General features: G+C 35.4%; 4 protein-coding genes across 5 annotated transcripts; 3 read left to right on the plus strand and 1 right to left on the minus strand.

The window, feature by feature from the left end:
* Positions 1–149: 149 nt before the first annotated feature.
* Positions 150–6,363, plus strand: LOC125827554 (BTB/POZ domain-containing protein At2g30600). The gene is made up of 12 exons (XM_049506851.1): positions 150–1,519; positions 1,965–2,291; positions 2,930–3,160; positions 3,499–3,660; positions 4,003–4,215; positions 4,320–4,367; positions 4,482–4,540; positions 4,754–4,880; positions 5,006–5,080; positions 5,269–5,349; positions 5,781–5,849; positions 6,032–6,363. Exons 1-12 carry the CDS (start codon positions 656–658, stop codon positions 6,248–6,250), a joined length of 2,475 nt encoding a protein of 824 aa, XP_049362808.1. The 5' UTR covers positions 150–655; the 3' UTR covers positions 6,251–6,363.
* Positions 6,364–8,226: 1,863 nt separating this feature from the next.
* On the plus strand, positions 8,227–16,054 carry LOC125827552 (1,4-alpha-glucan-branching enzyme). 2 transcript variants are annotated; one of them, XM_049506848.1, is made up of 14 exons: positions 8,227–8,356; positions 9,520–9,639; positions 9,961–10,177; positions 10,673–10,742; positions 10,888–11,157; positions 11,372–12,278; positions 12,475–12,591; positions 12,799–12,861; positions 13,189–13,296; positions 13,668–13,769; positions 13,941–14,008; positions 14,147–14,228; positions 14,471–14,587; positions 15,366–16,054. In XM_049506848.1, the coding sequence occupies exons 1-14, from the start codon at positions 8,279–8,281 to the stop codon at positions 15,762–15,764; spliced, it is 2,718 nt and encodes a 905-aa protein (XP_049362805.1). In that variant the 5' UTR covers positions 8,227–8,278; the 3' UTR covers positions 15,765–16,054. The 2 variants fall into 2 exon arrangements, with proteins under 2 accessions (XP_049362805.1, XP_049362806.1); XM_049506849.1 differs by lacking the exons at positions 8,227–8,356; positions 9,520–9,639; positions 9,961–10,177 and having other exon boundaries at positions 10,673–10,746; positions 14,147–14,230; positions 14,473–14,587.
* A 565-nt stretch (positions 16,055–16,619) lies between these two features.
* Positions 16,620–20,873, plus strand: LOC125827553 (dolichol-phosphate mannosyltransferase subunit 1). The gene is made up of 8 exons (XM_049506850.1): positions 16,620–16,756; positions 18,166–18,265; positions 18,364–18,397; positions 18,486–18,562; positions 19,116–19,141; positions 19,218–19,382; positions 19,841–19,955; positions 20,511–20,873. Exons 1-8 carry the CDS (start codon positions 16,662–16,664, stop codon positions 20,613–20,615), a joined length of 717 nt encoding a protein of 238 aa, XP_049362807.1. The 5' UTR covers positions 16,620–16,661; the 3' UTR covers positions 20,616–20,873.
* Positions 20,874–21,215: 342 nt separating this feature from the next.
* LOC125827849 (uncharacterized) lies at positions 21,216–23,310 on the minus strand. Its single transcript, XM_049507196.1, has 2 exons — positions 23,012–23,310; positions 21,216–22,041 (listed from the first exon to the last, which is right to left on the minus strand). Exons 1-2 carry the CDS (start codon positions 23,127–23,129, stop codon positions 21,515–21,517), a joined length of 645 nt encoding a protein of 214 aa, XP_049363153.1. The 5' UTR covers positions 23,130–23,310; the 3' UTR covers positions 21,216–21,514.
* Positions 23,311–23,612: the final 302 nt, after the last annotated feature.

Consider the following 23,612-nt stretch of genomic DNA (forward strand, 5'->3'; position numbering starts at 1 on the left):
CTTTTTTGGACCTACCCTTTTTGCTGGAGGCTTAATTTTGTTGCTGAGTTTATCTATTCTTGAAATATTGTGGTCATTTTTCTTTCAAGATCAGATTTTTTCTGTTTTTGGACCTACCCTTTTGCTGGATGCTGAATTTTGTGACTGATTTTATCTGTTCTTGAAATATTGTGGATATTTTTCTTCCAAGATCAGATTTTTCTTTATCGTTTTTCATAATACCCATGTACTGGATATTGAATTTGACTTTTTCTGGGTGTGATCTGGCAATGAGGATAAGGATTAGGTGCAAATTGAGAACACAAGTTGTATAGGTTGATATTTTTGTTTGATTAGTTGTATGGTGTCTAGAGATTTCTGGGTTATTTTCAGATGGTGACCTTCCCAACTATCTCATTAGATTTTGAGATTTCAGAAGTGGCACCTCATATGTTTAGAAAATGCTTTCAAGGACATCTTTTTCCTTTTCTTTATATCTTGCTGTCAAATGTCAAAGCCCTTCCTGGATCCCATTTGATGAATCATGCTTATCACGATTTATTGAGCAAGTTGATTTCTTAAAATCTTTTTTGTTACTATCTGTCAGACACTATATATATAGCAAGTTTTTCCTCAATCATTTCTCATATTGACTACTGAATCTCTGGCTAAAAATATGGTTCATTATCAGCAGTATTCTGAGGTGAGTAAAGAGGAATTGTTTCCTCAGAGAGAAATGATGGAGAAGAAGCAGAAGAAGTTTCTTACTGTGGCCCCGTTTGAGTGTGCCTGGCCTAATGATCTGAGATTTAGAGAAGCAGGAAGGGGTTGTGTAGCTTTTGATGCTTTCGCACATAACGATGTAACAGTTGTTTTTCGGGAGCAGGTAGGGAGTCAGCACTATCACTACAAAAGGGATAACTGTCCACACTATACTGTAATCATTGGTAGTCATAGGAACAAGAGATTGAAAATTGAGGTTGATGGTAAAACGGTGGTGGATGCTGCTGGTGTCGGTCTTTGTTGTTCTTCAGCATTTCAAAGCTACTGGATTAGTATCTATGATGGATTGATTAGCATTGGCAAGGGAAGGTATCCTTTCCAGAATCTTTGCTTTCAGTGGCTTGATTCAAATCCCAATTGTACCGTTCAGTACATTGGTCTTAGCAGTTGGGATAAACATGTTGGCTACAGGAATGTTAATGTACTGCCTGCCACACCAAATCATTTATCTTTGTGGAAACATGTGGATTTTGTTGAGCATGATTTTGGAGAGGATGATTTAGAACAAGAGTTAGAAGATGGAATTGCTAATTATGAAAGTTGGGGTCTTGGAAAGTTTCTTGAGAATTGGGAGTTATCGGATATGTTTTTCATTGTTGGAAAGGAAGAAAGGGCTGTTCCAGCTCATAAACTAGTTTTAGAGGCATGTGGGGATTTTTGTCTTAGTTCATCAGTTGAAGAAGCTGTTCACCTGCCAGACATAAGTTATTCTGTTCTTCATGCACTTCTTCAGTACATCTACACTGGACATACTCAGGTGAGTCCCATCTTTCAGGCGATTTCAAATTATTATACTTCCACTAATTGTCTGCTTAACTTTGGATAACATACCTATTGCCTTTTCATTGTTGAGTTTCAGGAACTAAGAACAGAAAAAATAAATCTTTTTACTATTCAGAGAAGGAATTAAATCAAATGTTTAAAATTTGCTCTATGTGACTTTTGTGTATAAACCAATTTTTCTTTATTTTTGTACCTCTTCCTACTGTCTATTTCTTCTAAAGACTACTGACTTCAGCCAAATCTTAAATCAAGCCTACCAAGCGTGTATCAAAGATTATGCATTCCACTGAAATATGTGTTGTATGCGCGTGCGTGTGAGTATAGATATATATTCCCAAGGTATTGTTCTATGCGACTTTTAGTTTACTTGAATATTTATCTTATAGCTGCTGATTAACTGCTACATTTGAACATTGCAGATTTTGGAGTCTGATCTCTGCTCATTGAAGTCTTTGAGCTTACAATACAAAGTGATGTCATTGGTGAGGCAATGTGAAGAGATCCTTGAGCGAATTATGTCTAATAAGCAACTCGTTGACTCAACTCAGCTTGTAGACATATTTTATCCAAGCTGGCTCCAATGCAGCAAAACTTTTCCTTATGGGTTGCCAATTGATAGAGAAAGGCTTGAACGGTTCCTCTCGACTGGAGAGTATAGTGATCTAGACCTTTATGTTGGAGTTCATGATATTGTTTTGCGATCACATAAAGTGATCCTTGGGTCATGGAGTACTCCTTTCACAAAGGTAATTAACATTGTTAACAACTTCTCTTTGACAAATTTGCCCAACTTATTGCCTTTATTAGGAAGTAGTACATCAAATCCACTAGCGAAAAGTATGATTTTTCTGTCTTAAACCCGGTGAAAATTTCCTGTTTCTTTCTCTCTTCGTTAGAGAAGTTCCTTACTACAACATCCTGGTTCCACCATTATTGTCAGGTGTAAGGTTTTAGTTGCACTGAATGAACCTCTGCCTTTTCTTCAATTCTTGGACTAGACTAGGATACATTACATGTTCATTTGTTCTGATGTTCAAACTCAAAGTCAGCAATTTTTAGTGGTAACCTTTTTTATTGAGCATTTTTTGTTGTTTATATGTGAGGTGCTTAGAGAAATCATTCCCATAGGAAAAGAAGATTTTAAGATCAACATGATAATATGGATTGCTTCAATTTCTTAATTGGAGTTGGCGCCTGGAAAGAACAGTAGGAACTCAGAATCGGTCATGAATCAATAGCCATACTCTATGTGTGCTAGTTCTCTGCATTTGTTTCTTGCATCTATGCAATTCTGAAGCAAAAATTTCAGTTTCGTTATTTAAGTAGTTTAATGTTTATCTTCTGCATGGCTTTCAGAATACTGAGAATTCTTTTGAATTGGTAGATGTTTACAAATGGAATGAGGGAGAGTGTTTCTTCAGTGGTCTGCTTAAAAGATGTTCCTCTTGAAGCATTCAAGATTATGCTAGAATTCATGTACAGTGGAGAACTTAATAAAGAAGCTACTGAGGGAATCAATACCTTGTTACTTCAGCTACTTTTACTAGCCGATGAGTTTGGGGTAACACTTCTTCATCAGGAGTGCTGCAAAATACTTCTGGAGTGCCTCTCAGAGGTAATCTTGTGATTCTGACGTCTTTCCAGACACCTCTTTTGTTGCTAAACCTGTATCTGTCGTGTGCATGTTGAAAGTGCTAAATGTCAGACTCCAATTAAAAGAGTGGAGAAGTGATGCAGTTTGAAGTTGTGAGCATGAGCAGAGCCATTTTATGAAAATGAGATATAAATATTAATACCTTTCATCTATACATTATATGCAGGGATGGAGTTCTCCTATTGGAAGAAGGTTCAAGAACTTTTTCTATTATGCCAAGTTTAGTCGACGAGGAAGAAGACACTTTGGAGAAGTCTTTGGGTCGTGATTGTGACACTAACTATTGATCTTTGTTGCAGGACTCAGTATGCCCAATTCTTCAAGTGATATCATCTATTCCCTCATGTAAACTCATCGAAGAAACCTGTGAGAGGATATTCTCCATGCACTTTGATTATTGTACAACTGCAAGCATTGACTTTGTCATGTTAGATGAATCAAGTTTTAGCAATATCCTTCAGGTGATCATCATTCCCTCCTTATACATGAATAATATGAAGAATGTTGCAATTTTTTGTACTTAAATAAGTATCATCACTTGGGGGAAAAATCTTGATTCTCTAGTTGGAGTAGATGTCTGCAAGGGGGAATATCTTTTGCGAACTTCACAAGTGCTGTATAATAGTGGGTCATATTTAATGTTTCATCCCTTGGACAGAAGAGTTCAGATGATTAGATCTTTGGAAATATTCTTGATAAGGAAGAAAATATTAAATTCACTTTATTTAGAGATGCACTAATAAATTTTATATGCCATTGAATTGACAGTATATCTCTCTCACGATAAACGATTCGTTTTTCAGCATACAGATTTGACAGTGACATCTGAAGAGAGAGTTCTCAATGCCATCTTCCTTTGGTGCTTACAAGCAAGAGAACTGTGTGGATGGGAAGCAGTAAACGAATTGATGGTAAATTCAACACCTGAGATGCTTTTTGGAGAGAGACTTGAGTCTCTAAATGAATTTCTGCATCTTGTGCGGTTCTCTTTACTTTCACCTGATTTGCTGAATAAGGTATATACCCTGAAATTTAGGAGCACCTCACTTCCCCGTCATTCAAGATTAATGTATACTAAAGTTGGCCCTATTAATTGTTGGCTTTGATGGGATTCCTGCAGTTTGAACAGAGTTGCCTTAGCCAGCAAATTCCCACTTTTGACCATCTGGTATGTTACAATCCTTTAGAGAAAGATTCCATGGCCTGGACTAACATTTATAATTTTTCGTATGTTTTGTCATTTTGATAGCTTTGGAGTATTAATTCATATACTATTTAACAGGTTAAAGAGGCATTAAGATTTCTGGAATTTGAGGTCACCGATTTTCAAGGAAGCCAGAGGTGAGTATACTTAAAAGGTTTTATTCAAACCACCCTGTGACCATAGATATGGTATTGCAATATCCTCGAGGGAATGACCTAGTATATTAAGCGTCTAATAAATGAAATAACTATTTGTCGGTCTGTATGCATGCTAAACCTGTCTTTCAATTGGAGCATGACTATACAAAATGTCTAAAAGCTGATGAAGTTCTCTGTGTCTTATGATAATAGATATCAGCATAGAAAATCAAGTTTTAAGGAGCTGCTCTACATATGCGATGGAGATAGCAACGGGGTCCTTTATTTTGCTGGCACATCATATGGGAAACACCAGTGGGTAAATCCTGTTTTGTCCAAGGTAAATCCACAGCTGCAATAAGCCATTTACCTTCCTTCTTTTGACTTGTTACCGTTCTCAAAAATATACAATTGTTTACCATCTCATTTTGTCATCTGTTTAAAATGGGGTAATTCATGTTTCAGAGAGTAATTATCGCGGCTAGTAGCCCCATTTCAAGATGCACTGATCCCAAGGTGTTAGTATCGAGGAACTTCCAGGTATGAATAGGATGACATTCAATTAATGTGAAGGATCTTCTCCTTCTAGATTAATTTGAGAAAATTAAAAAAAATATTCTTTTGCTCTCTCTCTCTTTTTCATCGATGGCATGAAGAAGAGACAGTCGATACACAAAAGAGAGTGTTAGCTCCATAATGTGAAGGATGAAATGTTTTTTTGGTCTCAGGGTACATCTGTTGCTGGACCTCAGATGGAGGGCGGAAGAAACGCTTCGTGGTGGATGGTTGATATTGGTCCGGATCATCAGGTTAGATTTATTGGTTTGTGTATAATTTAATTGTGTGTACATAAGGGAGATGGAAAGAAGTTTTTGTAAAATAAGATGTATGTTGTAACTTAGACAATCACTTCGTCTGTGCTGATTCTCAGATTCATCTGTATTTTTAATTGACTAGTGAAAATGAACATTTAAAATTGAACATCGATAACTTTCATTTCTCATTGTAAGAGCATTGCACGATATCATGGTTGTCTAGAGTAGTGCTGGTCAGTATACCTCGTGGACAAGATACTGAAAGTGAACACTCATCTCTACTCTTTTGGTTTCGTTAAAAGTACTCTCTCTCAGTTTATAGCACACTCAAATTGTGTGTCAATATCCCTGATTGATTTTCTCATTTGGTATTCAACTAGAAGATGAAACATCTGACGCATTTAATATTTGATGAATCGATGCAGCTCATGTGTAACTACTACACATTAAGACAGGACGGATCAAGAGCATTTATCAGACGTTGGAACTTGCAGGTAAGCAGTGCACTCAACATTCACAAACCAGTATACACATCATCTCTAGTGGATCTGTGGATGTACTCGTAACTCGTCTATAGATTATACATATATACGTACCAACATCTCCATTTTGTAGAACTGAAAATGGTGTTAAAAGTGGCGTTACAATAACAAAATTTTGTGAATTGCATTCTCAGGGATCTTTGGATGGGAAAAATTGGACAAACCTGAGAGTACATGAGAATGATCAAACTATTTGCAAGCCAGGTCAATTTGCATCATGGCCAATTACTGGTTCAAATGCATTACTTCCTTTCAGATTCTTTCGAGTTCTCATGGCTGGTCCTACTACAGACGATACTAACCCGTGGAACTGTTGCATCTGCTTCTTAGAACTCTATGGCTATTTTCGTTAGCTTGGCGTCGGTTTGAACATAGTTTTTGTTTTCAAACTCTTCATTTACAGTCAAAATGTTGTATGGTTTTTGTATTCCTCAATGATGTTTACAGTGTTGTGTTGTCATCTGTACTCTTTGCCTGTTACTTGTTTTGAGTTAAAAGTGTTTTTTTTGCCATATTTTGTTCTCTTATTATTATCATTCATACATATTAAAAGGGAAAGATAAGTACACAGATCTTAGACCGTTTATGTTCAATCAACTTTTGGAGGCATTGACAGGTCCAAATTTTTGAGTTTATGATTATGTTCAATCTTAGAATATGAATTTAACATCTATTATAGATACATAAAAATAGGTAACGATAGAACATTGACATTTGGCAGAGCTTAGGGTATGGTATATCCAACGTTAATTTTAGTAATATTTGTTACGTACGTATATTAAATGTTGAATTAATCACATGAACGGTGGATATTATATTATGAGTTGGCATCAGCAAAATCATTAGTGTAGTTGACTTGTAGTTGCAGTTTTTTAATAATAAAATGGTAATTAACGGTCGATATTAAAATAATTCTCATTTCAAGTGGGATTAGAACTAGTTATTAAAAAAATGTATACTTTAAGTGATTTGATGGCATATAATTTAAAGTTTTTCATTTCATGCTAAAATTGTTAATTATTGTAATGTAGACAGCGACTGGAATTATTATAGTGTAAATTTATGCATTTAGTGTAAAATTAAAGTATTTATACAATCAAATCAGTTAAAATTAAAATATTGAACTTGTCTTTTTTAGAAAATACTTTATACTTCATATAGGATTCATATAGGATTCTGTTATGCGAATTTAAATTAATCGATATCGAACACGGAATATCAAAATTAAAAATAATACACATGGCCTTCATATGAACCGTGAACCTTTGATAACGTGGAAGTTCAAAGAAGTAAAGTTTAAGAATAAACTGACAAATTAATTTCTTTTATTTGGCCCACTACTAAATTTGCCTTACTTTCTAACATGTCAAGTTGTGCCCTCTTAGTTGAATGATAATTCATTTTTCATCCCATAAGTTCAATTTGATTGTCATACTCACCCATGATGTTCTGAAAAATGCTTGGCCATTCACAAAGTTTATCTTAGTTCCTATGAACTTTATAAGAAGCTTTAATTTGACATGTTATTTATATTAGATGATATAATCCATAACCCAATAGACAAGTGTGTTAATATTGTAACTTTGTAATTGAGTGTGTCCACATCTTATTCAATCATTTAAGGTCATTAAAAAAAATATTTTTTGACATTCTAAAACTTTGAGTAGAATAAATAGTTCATCAATTATTAATACATATCAATGAAAAGAACAAAAACGACTTATTTATAAATCAACAAACCATTTTAGATTGCTCCAACATATTTTCCAAAATTAACATTTAATGCAAGAAAATGCATAATTTTATACTTGATCTTTATAGCTTATTTTTTTCAGTCAACCAACGAATATTTGAAACTCACAACTTGATTAAAGGGATTTACAACAAGATATATATAAGTAGTGACAAATCTTGATTTTAAATATTTTAATTTGGAGGTCAAAATTTTACCATAACCATTTGATTTATAACTAAATTTTAAATATATTATTTATACATATCTAGTAAACTTTTAAATATATGTATATACAAAATATAAAATTATTGCATTCATATTAATCAATAAATCCTTAACTATACCTGCCTTTACCACTAGAGATAGTTAAAAAACTCTTTACCAAAAAAACATGTATTATGTATACAAAAAGTCGATTTGATAACTATTGGAATTGTATACGAGTAAGTAATAGAAATATAAAAAACTAAAAAAATATGTTTTACTTCAATTTCGAAACTAATGGGGTCTGAGTGAAATATTCAGAAAATGGAGGACTACAAAGGGTCATAATGTTTTTTTTTATAAAAAGCCACTAAAATGAGGAAATCAAGAATCAGAACATATAATAAGGCAAAAGCTGAAGCAAAGTACCATAATTTAATCAATGGAAATTAATTTCAATGTTTTATCAAAACCCATTCGAGGATCTTTTCCATCTTTCTCACCTAAAGTTTCTTCAGGGGTAATTTTTACTAATTTCATGTTAATTTCAATTATTTTTAGCCTTTTCATTTCATTTTCCAATATATCTGGATCATCTCCTTAGTTTTTTATTTTTTTATAATATCAAATATGGAAGAAAAATGACACTTATAGAGCCATATGTAAGTATCATGTGACAAATTTGCAAGGTGGTTGAGTGTATAAAATTAAAAAATTGAGAGATGGAGGGGGGTGGGGGGAGAGACAATATTTAGAAAGAGTGTTCTAGGAGGTTATGGAGGACACGGATGAGGGGTAGAAGGTTAGTTAGGTATTTGAGTGTTGTCTCGCTTATCCTTTCATACTAGTAGTCGTGGAATTATTTGGGTAGTTTCTTGTTTTGTTATTTGATCTTTGTTACTCTATTTTCTGTTTCTTGTACTTCGATTATTGTATTATATATCTTGTGGTAGTTATTGTTCCTCGGTAAGAATGCTCTAACATGCTTCCTTTAGTGTTTTATCATTCCTTCTTCATATTCGCGTTGCTTTGAAATGCTTTTACTTTAGCCGAGGGTCTATTAGAAACAATCTCTCTATCTCGTAAGGTAGGGGTAAAGTCCTCCCCACGCTCCACTTGTGGGATTATATTGTGTTTGTTGTTGTAAATCAATTATGTATACATAATAAGTGGATCTTTTACAACACAAATACAGGGTCAAGGGCAAAGTTCTGAACACGTAGAGGGTTCATTATATGTCCAGGGATATGATAAAAATTGTTTCTTTATGAAAGTTATATAAGATTTGTTATGGCTTTTGCTGGAAACATAATAAGTTATAATGCTGAGATAGCTACTGAAGTTTGTTTTTTCTAGCCTTTTAAATGTACCAATAATAGATTCCGTATCGAACGAGTATGTTTTGATTACCTGGTCATGATGTTTCTATTTTTTACATTTTTTTTGGTGTTGAACTGCAATTGAAAATGTTGTATCCTATGAGACGGATAATTGAGAATGTGTTCTTTGTATGGACCTTGAGAAGCTCAAACGCTACTCCAATAATTTCTATGAATTCAAATTCAGTTTATGGCTACCAGTCAGTCCAGAAATTAGGATATGCTGCATGTACTTGTTCAATTATACTGTAAGATTTCTTAAGTTCTCAAGATATCCATGTAACCTCGAGAATTTCTTTGACAGGCTTCTAGAAATAAGATATGTTTTCCTTCTCAACATAGTACTGGACTGAAGTTTGGATCTCAGGAACGGTCTTGGGATATTTCTTCCACCCCAAAATCAAGAGTTAGAAAAGATGAAAGGGTATGTTTGATAATTGATATGGTTGCACGGATAGTATATAAATAGTTGGAAAAATTCTGGACTGGTGCTCATGGCATATTTGATCTGTGCACCGTGTGGAGATGTCAAACATGTGTTACTTCGTCCCGCCAATTTATAATACCTTAACTTGGGAAAGAGAGCTCTTTACTCTTGTGGGCATTTGTTATTTGAATTACAATCTTTATGAGCATGGTGTTTTCACATTATCAACTTCTTTCATGTGGTATATAACAGTTTTTAGCTCCGTTAATACCTTTCTTCTTTTTGATATAAACTAACTGTGGTGCATTGCTTGCCTAGATAAAGCACAGTTCAGCTATTTCCGCTGTTTTGACCGATGACAATTCGACAATGGCACCCCTGGAGGAAGATGTCAAGACTGAAAATATTGGCCTCCTAAATTTGGATCCAGCTTTGGAACCTTATCTAGATCACTTCAGATACAGAATGAAGAGATATGTGGATCAGAAAATGCTCATTGAAAAATATGAGGGACCCCTTGAGGAATTTGCTCAAGGTAACAGCCAAAAGTTGTGGCAGTTTGACCTTATTTTGGAAGATGAATTGCTTATACCTACTTTGACTTTGCTAGAGAATTTTGCATACCGGGGAGTAAGTAGTGGCTCCATTTAGGTGGCACCTGGCCATTTTTTTTATCTTTTAAAAAGCTGTTTGATTGGGTCTTCAAAAAAGTAGACAAGTTTTTTGGAGAAGTGACACACCCCGGAGTGTCAGTGGCAAAGCCAAGATTTTCACTAAGGAGATTCAAAATAAAAAAAAGTATACACATAAAGAAGCTGAGGGGATTCAGCATGTACTATACAAGCATCAAATATAGTCTTAAAGCAATTTTGTAGAAATAAAGAAAGTCTTCCTTCTGTTGCTTCACAATTTCCTTCTATTATCATGAGTTACTCTTTCTGTTCGAAATAGCTTCCTAATATTAAATTCATGATACTTTTGTTGAGATTTAGCAGTTTTTTCTTGTGTAAACTGCTCTCTTTTTTCGCAGGTTATTTAAAATTTGGATTCAACAGGGAAGATGGTTGCATAGTCTATCGTGAATGGGCTCCTGCTGCTCAGTAGGTCCTCTTCTACTACAAAATAGTAGTTTCCATCATCATAACAGATTTTCCTATTAAAGCATGGTGTTGCAGCATCATTGGCTTTTTACATGTTCTAATTGCTATTAAGGTTATGCTTCTCATTAACTCATCCACAATGCAGGGAAGCAGAAGTTATTGGCGATTTCAATGGATGGAACGGTTCCAACCACATGATGGAGAAGGACCAGTTTGGTGTTTGGAGTATTAGAATTCCTGATGTTGACAGTAAGCCAGTCATTCCACACAACTCCAGAGTTAAGTTTCGTTTCAAACATGGTAATGGAGTGTGGGTAGATCGTATCCCTGCTTGGATAAAGTATGCCACTGCCGACGCCACAAAGTTTGCAGCACCATATGATGGTGTCTACTGGGACCCACCACCTTCAGAAAGGTTTTGTTATTCATACCTTGAAGCTGAATTTTGAACACCATCATCACAGGCATTTCAATTCATGTTCTTACTAGTCTTGTATGTAAGACATTTTGAAATGCAAAAGCTAAAATAATGTGTCTTTACTAATTTGGACTTGATCCATACTCTTTCCCTTAACAAAATGAGTCAATCTATAAGTGTTTGAGAACTTACTACTTCAGCAATTAAACAGGTACCACTTCAAATACCCTCGCCCTCCCAAACCCCGAGCCCCACGAATCTACGAAGCACATGTCGGCATGAGCAGCTCTGAGCCACGTGTAAATTCGTATCGTGAGTTTGCAGATGATGTTTTACCTCGGATTAAGGCAAATAACTATAATACTGTCCAGTTGATGGCCATAATGGAACATTCTTACTATGGATCATTTGGATATCATGTTACAAACTTTTTTGCTGTGAGCAGTAGATATGGAAACCCAGAGGACCTAAAGTATCTGATAGATAAAGCACATAGCTTGGGTTTACAGGTTCTGGTGGATGTAGTTCACAGTCATGCAAGCAATAATGTCACTGATGGCCTCAATGGCTTTGATATTGGCCAAGGTTCTCAAGAATCCTACTTTCATGCTGGAGAGCGAGGGTACCATAAGTTGTGGGATAGCAGGCTGTTCAACTATGCCAATTGGGAGGTTCTTCGTTTCCTTCTTTCCAACTTGAGGTGGTGGCTAGAAGAGTATAACTTTGACGGATTTCGATTTGATGGAATAACTTCTATGCTGTATGTTCATCATGGAATCAATATGGGATTTACAGGAACCTATAATGAGTATTTCAGCGAGGCTACAGATGTTGATGCTGTGGTCTATTTAATGTTGGCCAATAATCTGATTCACAAGATTTTCCCAGACGCAACTGTTATTGCCGAAGATGTTTCTGGTATGCCGGGCCTTGGCCGGCCTGTTTCTGAGGGAGGAATTGGTTTTGATTACCGCCTGGCAATGGCAATCCCAGATAAGTGGATAGATTATCTAAAGAATAAGAATGATGAAGATTGGTCCATGAAGGAAGTAACATCGAGTTTGACAAATAGGAGATATACAGAGAAGTGTATAGCATATGCGGAGAGCCATGATCAGGTATTTTAAATTTATTTCTACAACTAAATAATTCTCAGAACAATTGTTAGATAGAATCCAAATATATACATCCTGAAAGTATAAAAGTACTTATTTCGCCATGGGCTTCAGAATATTGGTAGCCGTTGAATATCATGATAAGTTATTTATCCGGTGACATTTTTATGTTCACTCTTATTATGTCTGCTGGATACAGTCTATTGTCGGTGACAAGACCATTGCATTTCTCCTAATGGACAAAGAGATGTATTCTGGCATGTCTTGCTTGACAGATGCTTCTCCTGCTGTTGATCGAGGAATTGCGCTTCACAAGGTTTGTCTGTTTCTATTGCATGTTAAGGTTCATATAGGTTAGCCACGGAAAATCTCACTCTTTGTGAGGTAACCAGGGTTCTGATGGATTATTCAATTTTCTGTTTATCATTTGTTTATTCTTTTCATGCATTGTGTTTCTTTTTCAATATCCCTCTTATTTGGAGGTAATTTTTCTCATCTATTCACTTTTAGCTTCTAACCACAGATGATCCATTTTTTCACAATGGCCTTGGGAGGAGAGGGATACCTCAATTTCATGGGTAATGAGGTATGTCTTACATCTTTAGATATTTTGTGATAATTACAATTAGTTTGGCTTACTTGAACAAGATTCATTCCTCAAAATGACCTGAACTGTTGAGCATCAAAGGGGTTGAAACATAGAGGAAAACAACATGATGAATGTTTCCATTGTCTAGGGATTTCTATTATGTTGCTGAAAACAAATGTCATCTTAGAAAAAACATTGTTTCTTTTTTGTAGTATAGAAGATTACTGTATAGAGTTAAAGTTACCAAGTTTCAAAAAAAAAAAATGATTACTGCAAGTGTGTCTGTTTTGGAGTAATTGTGAAATGTTTGATGAACTTGTACAGTTTGGCCATCCTGAGTGGATTGACTTCCCTAGAGAGGGCAATAATTGGAGTTATGACAAATGTAGACGCCAGTGGAACCTCGCGGATAGTGAACACTTGAGATACAAGGTTCAGTTTTTTGAATCGCAGCTTGTTAAATATCTAGTAATTTTTAGATTGCTTACTTGGAAGTCTACTTGGTTCTGGGGATGATAGCTCATTTCATCTTGTTCTACTTATTTTCCAACGAATTTCTGATTTTTGTTTCGAGATCCAAGTATTAGATTCATTTACACTTACTACCGCCTCGTTTCTACCACTAAGGCCTTGATGAGCAGCTTAAGTTGATTCTTTGAAGCTATAATTTCAGGCTACCAATCCACAGCCTGCTATATTTGTTGGATACTTTCCTTTTCTTTACATGAAGTGATACTAATTGAAATGGTCTAATCTGATATCTATATTTCTCCGTCTTTCCTCCCCCTCATGATGAAATGCAGTTTATGAATGCATTTGATAGAGCTATGAATTTGCTCGATGAAAAGTTCTCATTCCTCGCATCAGGAAAACAGATAGTAAGCAGCATGGATGATGATAATAAGGTAAAATCATCTAAAGTTGAAATGTTGGGTTTATGAATGCTTTAATTCTATCCAAGGACAAGTAGAAACCTTTTTTACCTTCCATTTCTTGATGATGGATTTCATATTATTTAATCCAATAGCTGGTCAAATTTGGTAATAGCTGTACTGATTAGTTACTTCACTTTGCAGGTTGTTGTGTTTGAACGTGGTGACCTGGTATTTGTATTCAACTTCCACCCAAATAACACATACGAAGGGTATATATGTTTTACTTATCATGAAATTATTGCTCTGCTTGTTTTTAATGTACTGAACAAGTTTATGGAGAAGTAACTGAAACAAATCATTTTCTGTCTAATTTAACTCTTTTTCTGATCCTCACATGACGAAAACAGGTATAAAGTTGGATGTGACTTGCCAGGGAAGTACAGAGTTGCACTGGACAGTGATGCTTGGGAATTTGGTGGCCATGGAAGAGTAAGGATTTGCTTGAATAACTTTTGATAATAAGATAACAGATGTAGGGTACAGTTCTCTCACCAAAAAGAACTGTAATTGTCTCATCCATCTTTAGTTGTATAAGATATCCGACTGTCTGAGTTCGGAAGTGTTTGAGCCTCCTGCCCTCCCCCTGCGTTGTTTAGCTAATTCAAAAAGGAGAAAACTGTTTATTGATGATCTTTGTCTTCATGCTGACATACAATCTGTTCTCATGACAGACTGGTCATGATGTTGACCATTTCACATCACCAGAAGGAATACCTGGAGTTCCAGAAACAAATTTCAATGGTCGTCCAAATTCCTTCAAAGTGCTGTCTCCTGCGCGAACATGTGTGGTACAGTTCTTGCCGCGACCTCCCTTTTTATTGTGGTTTTGTTCATAGTTATTTGAATGCATAGAAGTTAACTATTGATTACCGCCACAATCACCAGTTAAGTCCTCTGAATACTAATTTGAAAGGTAGGAATAGCCGTAATAAGGTCTGCCTTTAGCATCTACTGTACAAAACAAAAGGATGCCAAAAAAATCTTCTCTATTCTCTTTTTCCCTAAACCAGTGCATGTAGCTTGCACTTGCATAAACTTAGGTAAATGATCAAAAATGAAGTTGATGGGAACTTAAAACCGCCCTGAAGTAAAGCTTGGAATAGTCATATAATGTCCACCTTTGGTGTCTGCGCTAACATCAACAACAACATACCTCGTGTAGTCCCACAAAGTGGGTTCAGGGGAGGGGAGGGTAGAGTGTATGCAAAATTTACTCCTATCTCAGATTTTTTCAATAGACCCTTGGCTCAAGAAAAAAAAAAGTCCAAAAAGAAGTAACAGAAGTGAAAGCAACAGGTGTAGCTAAGCGACCCAACTTGTTTGGGACTGAAGTAGTTGTTGTTGAAACAGTGCATGTAGATGAACGCATATCAGAAATGGACAACACAATTATTTGTGCAAGTCAAAAACTGTACTACTATTCTTTGTGCAGCTTTATGTTTAGAAAAGTTAAATAACAAATGAATTTTGCTAGTAGAAAAATAGCTGGGAGAGAAATTTTTTATATTGAACTAAGCTAACTATATTCATCTTTCTTTTTGCTTCTTCTTCGCCTTGTTTGTGAAGGCTTATTACAGAGTTGACGAATGCATGTCAGAAACTGAAGTTTACCAGACAGACATTTCTAGTGAGCTACTACCAACAGCCAATATCGAGGAGAGTGACGAGAAACTTAAAGATTCATTATCTACAAATATCAGTAACGTTGACGAACGCATGTCAGAAACTGAAGTTTACCAGACAGACATTTCTAGTGAGCTACTACCAACAGCCAGTATCGAGGAGAGTGACGAGAAACTTAAAGATTCATTATCTACAAATATCAGTAACATTGGTCAGACTGTTGTAGTTTCTGTTGAGGAGAGAGACAAGGAACTTAAAGATTCACCATCTGTAAGCATCATTAGTGATGTTGTTCCAGCTGAATGGGGTGATTCGGATGCAAACGTCTGGGGTGAGGACTAGTCAGATGATTGATCGATCCTTCTACGTTGGTGATCTTGGTCCGTGCATGATGTCTTCAGGGTGGTAGCATTGACTGATTGCATCATAGTTGTTTTTTTTTTTTTAAGTATTTCCTCTATGCATATTATTAGCATCCAATAAATTTACTGGTTGTTGTACATAGAAAAAGTGCATTTGCATGTATGTGTTTCTCTGAAATTTTCCCCAGTTTTTGGTGCTTTTCCTTTGGAGCCAAGTCTCTATATGTAATAAGAAAACTAAGAACAATCACATATATAAAATGTTAGTAGATTACAATACCTCATTCTGTTCTTTTTTGGTTCATTCTTTCCAAAGTATTTTATCAAGATATTTCATTAAGGCTTTTGAATTAAGTCATGTTTCGATTGAACGCTTCGACTTTTGATTAAGTGTTTTCATTAGATAAGTACAAAATTTAAAATTGTGTTTGCGTGATTAAGTTAACCACATAAAATATGTCATCTTCTTTAATTATACGCATTCGCCTAAATAGACGTTTTCTACTTGAGGGTGATGCATTCAATTAAATGAGATCACATATTTGATGTGGTTGATTTAACTAATAGATAAATTAAAACAAGCTCAAACTTTACCTCGAGATTTGAACAGAAAGTGTCTAAGTGAAACACTTTATTATGGAGTTGAGGTACTCAGCTGAAACATGACTAATTTCGAGTATTTTAATGAAATATTTTGACTAGTTTTAAGAGGTTGTGTTGTTTTTTCCCAAATTAAAAAAAAAAAAAAAATCTAAGAAAATACCAAATCCGGGGCCCGATTACAACTCTCGGGTCAGTCTTGTTAATGGTGGATTAATCTTGTAAAAGGGGTATATTAGTATTGAACTGAAGAAAACTTCAATTTTGAGATCAAAAAATGGGGGAGAAGAACAAGTACAGTATAATTATACCTACCTACAATGAACGCCTCAATATTGCTCTCATCATCTACCTCGTCTTCAAGCATCTCACGTAAACACTCTTTCTCTCTCTCCCGTTTTCGTTTTTTTTTTTTTGTGATCGCTGATATTGAAATTTCTGTCTTTTTGGAAAATATTTGCATCTGGAAAAATGGGTTTTATGATTTATTAGAAAAGAATTGTTTTTTGTTTTTTTATATTCGATCTTCTGTAAGCAACTTAAATTTGGCATGAATTAGAGCTGTGTAGAGGAAATTGATTGGAATTTTGTTGAAGTTGTTGCTATTAAGATGGTTTGTGTAATATCCAAGCATTGATGAATTCGATTAAGCTATGATCTCTGTGAAAACGGTTATCTTTATCATCAAAATCTAGGAAAAGGGTAGTCTTCAATTTTGAACTGTATAGGAGAGGAGAAATTAGAAAAAGAGTATAGAATGAAAGGGAGAAGTAAATAGAGAGAGTTAAGAAAAGAGGCAAGAGAGTATAGAGAAGAAACGAAATAGAGATCAGAGAGGAAGATTGGGTGATAGAGAGATTAGATGGAAGGTAGAAGACACGATCAGTATAGGTATAGAAGGGAGAGAGGAATTAGCAATTTCCACATTTTCAAAAACTTTCTTTCTCTACCCCTAGCTTCTATCTCTTTGTGTGCATGTGAGAGAGTGAGTGAGATGTTCAGTTACGGCTCATGTGCCACCCATGTTCTCACAACTATTTGTGGATTCATGACAGTTTGATTTAAATTTGAGTTAGATAGGCAGGAGCATTTGTAAAGATCGTATCTTTTTGGTTAGTTTTTGTGGAATTTAATATAGATTGTTGGGAGTTTTCGTGAGGGTTGTAACTTTTTGAGGACATTCATTGATTGGTAGGCTGGAAAATAATGTGGCTTACACCTAAATTCCAAGTGAGAGTTGTTGGCAGATATCATTTATCAGGAGTTAATTTGGAAAGGGCTATGTCAAAACATTTAACAGTTCTCGGAATCAATTTACACCATTTAAATTATTTTCGAAGATGATCTTTCTTTTTATAAGGAATTTGGGTGATCTATGCATTATTTGTCGTATGGATGGGGAGTTAGTTTCTGTCCTTTACATGCTTACCATTTTTTCATATTTATTTGCTCATTGCTAATAATATCGATACTCAACCACGAGACAGTAGGCTTTGGCGAAGAAGACATTGTTATAGAGATTGATTTATATAGATGTCAGATCCTGTTTTATTCAACCGCATTGTTGTTTATAATGACGCAAAAAAAAAATGCACACCATGTTCACGGCATCATTTAGTGTTTTTGATGGAGATGATCCCATTTTGAGGACTAAATTCATTTTTCTCTTGTATTTGAATTAAATCTCAGCCTATTTTTTCGTATGCAATATTTAGAGGTGATAAAATCATGTAAATGCATAAGCAGACTCTTATCGCAAATTTTGTTTTTTCTGGACTCAGGGATGTTGATTTTGAAATAATAGTAGTGGATGATGGAAGTCCAGATGGCACACAGGATATTGTCAAACAATTGCAGAAAGTATATGGAGAAGATCGTATTGTTAGTAGCTTCTTACTTCACCCAGTTGTTGCACATTATGCTTCCCTGATCATACCTATTTATCATCTCACTTTGCTCATTTCTCTTGTTTGCTACAGTTATTGAGACCTCGACCTCGGAAACTTGGTCTAGGTACTTCCATTTTAATATGATAACCATGATTTCTTTTTCATACGAAGATGTTAGCCATGAATAGTCTCTGACATTCCTCTTATCTCAGGCACTGCATATATTCATGGTTTGAAGCATGCCTCAGGCAATTTTGTTGTTATTATGGATGCGGATCTTTCTCACCATGTAAGTATGATTGAAGATAAGGGCCTCGTTTGGTTTCCTTTTATATTTTGTCTTTTTGTTGCGAAATGTCCTTTATCTATTTGTTGGAACATCAAGTGTTTTTGTTGGGAAAGGAACAGAAGGGGGGATATGTGCTGTGCAGTGGGTTTCTTTTATGCTTGATGTCATGGAAAGAAACGATTCAAATAGCTCTGGTAATTCATGGATCATCCACTGTTCTGAGTGTGTATATCGAATAATTTAAATTTATTTTTTGGATTAATCGTTATTATTCAGGTCGTCATTGTTGCATTATTGCATATCCTGTCTGTGCCTGCACTGATGTAGTTTTCCCCGCATCCAGCACCCCTCAACAGTAAGAAAAAGGGACATTTGTTCCTTGGACAACTGAAACTTGATAGTGTAGCACCAAAAATCAGTGACTTCCTGAATTTAATTATGTGAGCCTGTATATTATTAGTCCGTCTCATAAAATATTAGTCTCTATACCAAGCTTATTCTTCTGTTTGAATTTTAAATTTTATGGTTGATTCTTTTATACTCTTTTTTACAGCCAAAATACCTGCCAAGATTTATCAAGTGAGTATTTGTTTCTTAAATTTCAGTTTTCTTGTAATGGTGAGCACTAGAACTATAATTCAAATTTTATGTCTAGGAAACAAATGGAGACAGGTGCCAATATAGTTACTGGAACTCGATATGTTTCTAGTGGTGGTGTCCACGGATGGAACCTTATGCGCAAATTGACAAGTAGGGGAGCCAATGTCCTTGCACAGACACTACTTTGGCCGGGTGTATCAGACTTAACTGGATCCTTCCGGTATGCTTTAATTTGGAAGTAGAGGAAAATCAGTGGTTCGATGAATTGTTATGAGCATATTTAGGAAATGTACTTTGCATAAACCATAAGGGGTTGCTTAGATTAGGATTACGTCTTAATGTCTGGGACTTCGGCATGGAGATTAGAAATCTAATAGAATGATGGATTGGGAGATAATAATTATAATTGGTCAAGACATCCTATTATTCTACAAACTTAAAACTAAAAGGAGGGAAGTCCACATAGAAAAGGAAAAAAGACACTGTACTTCTATATGGGAAATTGATTTGGTCTCAGGAATCATTGTTATGTGTGATTTTTTTTTCTTAAGAAACTGAATGATCATCATGCATTTTACTCTTATGCCAGAGCTTCCATTTCCCTCTAATACACTGTAATGCTCACAACTAATGTAATTTGTATAATCATTGTCTGAAACTGAATTGCTTGTTTTGAAGGCTGTACCAGAAGTCTGCACTAGAAGACATCATAAGCTCTTGTGTCAGTAAAGGATATGTTTTTCAGATGGAGATGATTGTTAGGGCTTCAAGAAAAGGTTACCGGATTGAAGAGGTAGCTACAGACATGGATTTACTGTTGAATACTAATTAATCCACTGCATTGACATTTGTTTGGACCAGAAAATCTTATCTCTTGTTGCATCATGCTATTAACTGCATAATTTATGATGTTCAAAGTGCTATTCTAATATTAATAATGATGCAACCTAATGGCAGTTCTTAAGCATTTAGTTAGTTGTATGCTCTCAAACTGAGAGCTTTGTTGGTTGCTATCCCCCAATTGTCTCTTATCCTAACATTGTATTATGCGGCTGTGAGCCGTTTGATATTTATAACCTTCATTTCAAGAAAAATAATGATTCAAACTGCAGGAATATGTTCTGATTCTTTTGCTGCTATGAGAGCTCTCTTCATTATTATTATTGTTGTTTTTCCTTAGTCAATCACACCCCCATCCCCACCCCGTGTGTTTTTTATCTTTTTCATCTCAGTTCTTCACAATAGTCACCTGCAACCACTTCATTATTTGGTTTTATTTGTATGTTGTACTTTTTTTCGTTCCAAAGGTTGGCCTGAATTCAAGTTGAATTTTACTATTTGTATGTAGGTTCCAATTACTTTCGTTGATAGAGTATTTGGAAGTTCCAAGCTGGGAGGATCTGAAATAGTGGAGTATCTAAAGGGCCTTCTGTATCTTCTGGTTACAACTTGATATGGATACAAGCTGCATGACCAGAGATTCCAAAGACTTGAGTTGTTTAGCAACCCGTGACATTCTGAAGACTTGAACTAGGACCATATAACAAATTCTTTTTTCTATTTGCTTCAGCTTATGTAACCAAAATTTTGATGAATGAGCTATGATGTATTGGAAATAGTGTTACTGGAGTAATTTTCAATGCTACTTTGGTTTATTTTGTGGATGATGCTTTCCATTATTGGCTAATACACTTGTGCAAGTTATCTGTTATCACATTGATTTCAACATCCGTGAATTTAACTTGCATTTTCCAGCTTATATGAATGTCTACTTTTGGCTGAATTAGTGAGGGAAATCTGGTAGTCCTGAAGTTGAACATATTTATATAGTTCCAGCTGAATATATTGATTAATTTTGTTAAGATTAGTGGGGCTTCTCATTTTTCTTTGTTCTTCTTTCTTTCTTTTTGTCTAAACTTGCTGGTGTTTACACAATTTGGTTGTTAGGCTTCTTCCTTTTGTAGAGCTATATCACAACACCAAATAATTTGGATCAATAGGACTAGTTACATATGGAGATAAATTTTGATTTAAAATAAACAGGACACAACTCTCAATGCAAGTAGTTCAATTGACTTTTTTTGGTTCTGCAATGTAAAGATTGCATCAATACATGCACAATAAACTTAAAGATAAGCAATACAAAAAAAGAAAATTCATATCACAATCAGCCATGAAAGTGAACTGAAGCTATCAGGTACATAGCCTCTTCATTGTACTTCAAACATCAAACACCCTAATCTGAAAATTTTGCGACAGAACTAACTACATTTTCCAACCAAATCATCCAGAAACTACTACTACTTACTTTTTTGTTCAACAAACGTCTATAAGAGGGGAAATCATTCCAACTCAAATTTTCCCAACTCTTCTCGCTGAAGTTCTCCTCTCTGATAACCCCACAGTTTTGTCCATGCTGATTGGCAAAGGAGGCTTCTTGTTCTCCTTACTAGCTGTGCTTCTCAAGAAATACCTCGAAGTTTCTCTCCTCTCTGCTATTGGTGTAGAAGCAACAACTGATTTCCTCGCGCTTTGGAACATCTTAGGCTCTCCTTTTTTCTTGGAAGATTCAACTCTAACTCCCAAATCATACACTGGTTTCTTCTCATCCACAGTGTCACCACCCTTCTTCCTCTTCAATCTCTCATTCCTTCTAGCAGAGTACTCTTCATAAAACTTGCCCCTTTCGAATAAAGGACTTTTCTTTGCATTCAATGAATCAGAGTTATCAGCAGCATTCACATCCTCGTTACAAAATTTGTTCTGCACCATTTTGGACAAAGCCCTTAATTCACAAGAAATGGTATGGTACTCTGGACGAAGTTCCCATTCTTCAACACTGCTGCTAACCCTCTTAGGCAACTGAGTTTTCAAAGAACCTACATACAATCTAAAATTTAGCCCAAGAAAAGAGAGACCATCAAAATTGAGAAGGAAAAGGGGGTCTCAAATTTTGCAAACAGTTCAACTACTATACAAAGCATGGATGTTTGTCCCTGTTTAAATTCAAAATTAAGCAAATTCTTTCAAAACTATCCACTTGTTCCCTGTTTATATTCAAAAACCTGAAAAGAAAAACACCACAATAACAACAACTATGCCTAAATCAGCTATATAACAAATCTCAAACACCCATTTTGTTTTCATAACAAGGGAACCACAGCCGCTACCCTTTTGGTAGTGCGCAAACAACAAAGGAAATATAAACCGCAATAGGCAACACAAGCCCCGTGTGACAAGCTCGACCTAGAAACACGTGCAGGTGGTATGGAACCCAGGACCCCAATGGAAATCCCAGGCTCAAACCAACTCGGCCACTCATTTCTCTTCATCCCAATACATACAAAACACAAAAGGGGTCTCAAATTTGCCTTCCAACTCTAAATACAGTACTTATACAAAGCTCAATACTTAACACCCATTTCTCTTCATTCCAATACACACAAAACTCAAAAAAGAAAAAAAAGGGGGCTCAATTTTTTTGTCTTCCAGCTCTAAATACAGTACTAATCATACAAAACTCAACAGTCAACACCCATTTCTCTTCATTCCAATACACAAAAAAAGAAAGAAAAAAAAGAGGTCTCAATTTTTTGTCTTCCAACTCCAAATACAGTACCAATTATACAAAACTCAACAGTCAACCCCCATTTCTCTTCATTCCAATCCACACAAACCTCAAAAAAGCAAAAGGGGCTTCAACTTTTGGTAATCATACAAAACTCAACAGTCAACATCCATTTCTCTTCATTCCAACACACACAAAACTCAAACAAAGCAAAAGGGGTCTCAATTTTTTTTTGTCTTTCCAGCTCTAAACACAGTATTACTACTAATTATATCAAATACCTGGTGGGGTTCGAATTGGGTTTGGAGTAGATTGAAGAACACGACGATTCCGAATTCCAACAGGAGATCTAGTAGCAAGTGGGGGTTTACGGCTAGATCTCATCATCATCTTGGACATGAAAACCAAATCAGAACTCAAGATTGAAGAAGCGGCGGAAAATTATGAAAGAGGAGAAAAAAATAGTGTTTTTTTGGCTTAGTGCTTTGAGCGTTCTTGTATGTAAATAGTTTATTGTTGTTAATTTTTGTCCTTATTTAGATGAGTTTGAATTTGGCCCTAAAGTAGGAAGAAGCGCTCCAACGGTCAAATTCAAGGATCGGACGGTTATAAATCGTCTGATATTTAAAGAAGAAGATTGATGGAATATATACATTTTAGACACCTCAACTTGTATTTATGATCTCGAATGAACACTTTAACTCACAAAATAATAATCTAAAATAATCTTCAAATTTTATATGGCACGTTAGCGTATGGGTGTCCACGACATAGTGGGATGAGTCTGAGTGTTTAGTTGTCGATTGCGACCAAGTTATGTGTTATGTTTTTTTATATAAAAGATTCTTTATAATATGATAAAAATTTTAACCCCAAAATGCC

This window comes from Solanum verrucosum, unplaced genomic scaffold (assembly GCF_900185275.1).
Source record: "Solanum verrucosum unplaced genomic scaffold, falcon-dt-bn FXZP01000064.1, whole genome shotgun sequence".
Taxonomy (NCBI): Eukaryota; Viridiplantae; Streptophyta; class Magnoliopsida; order Solanales; family Solanaceae; genus Solanum; species Solanum verrucosum.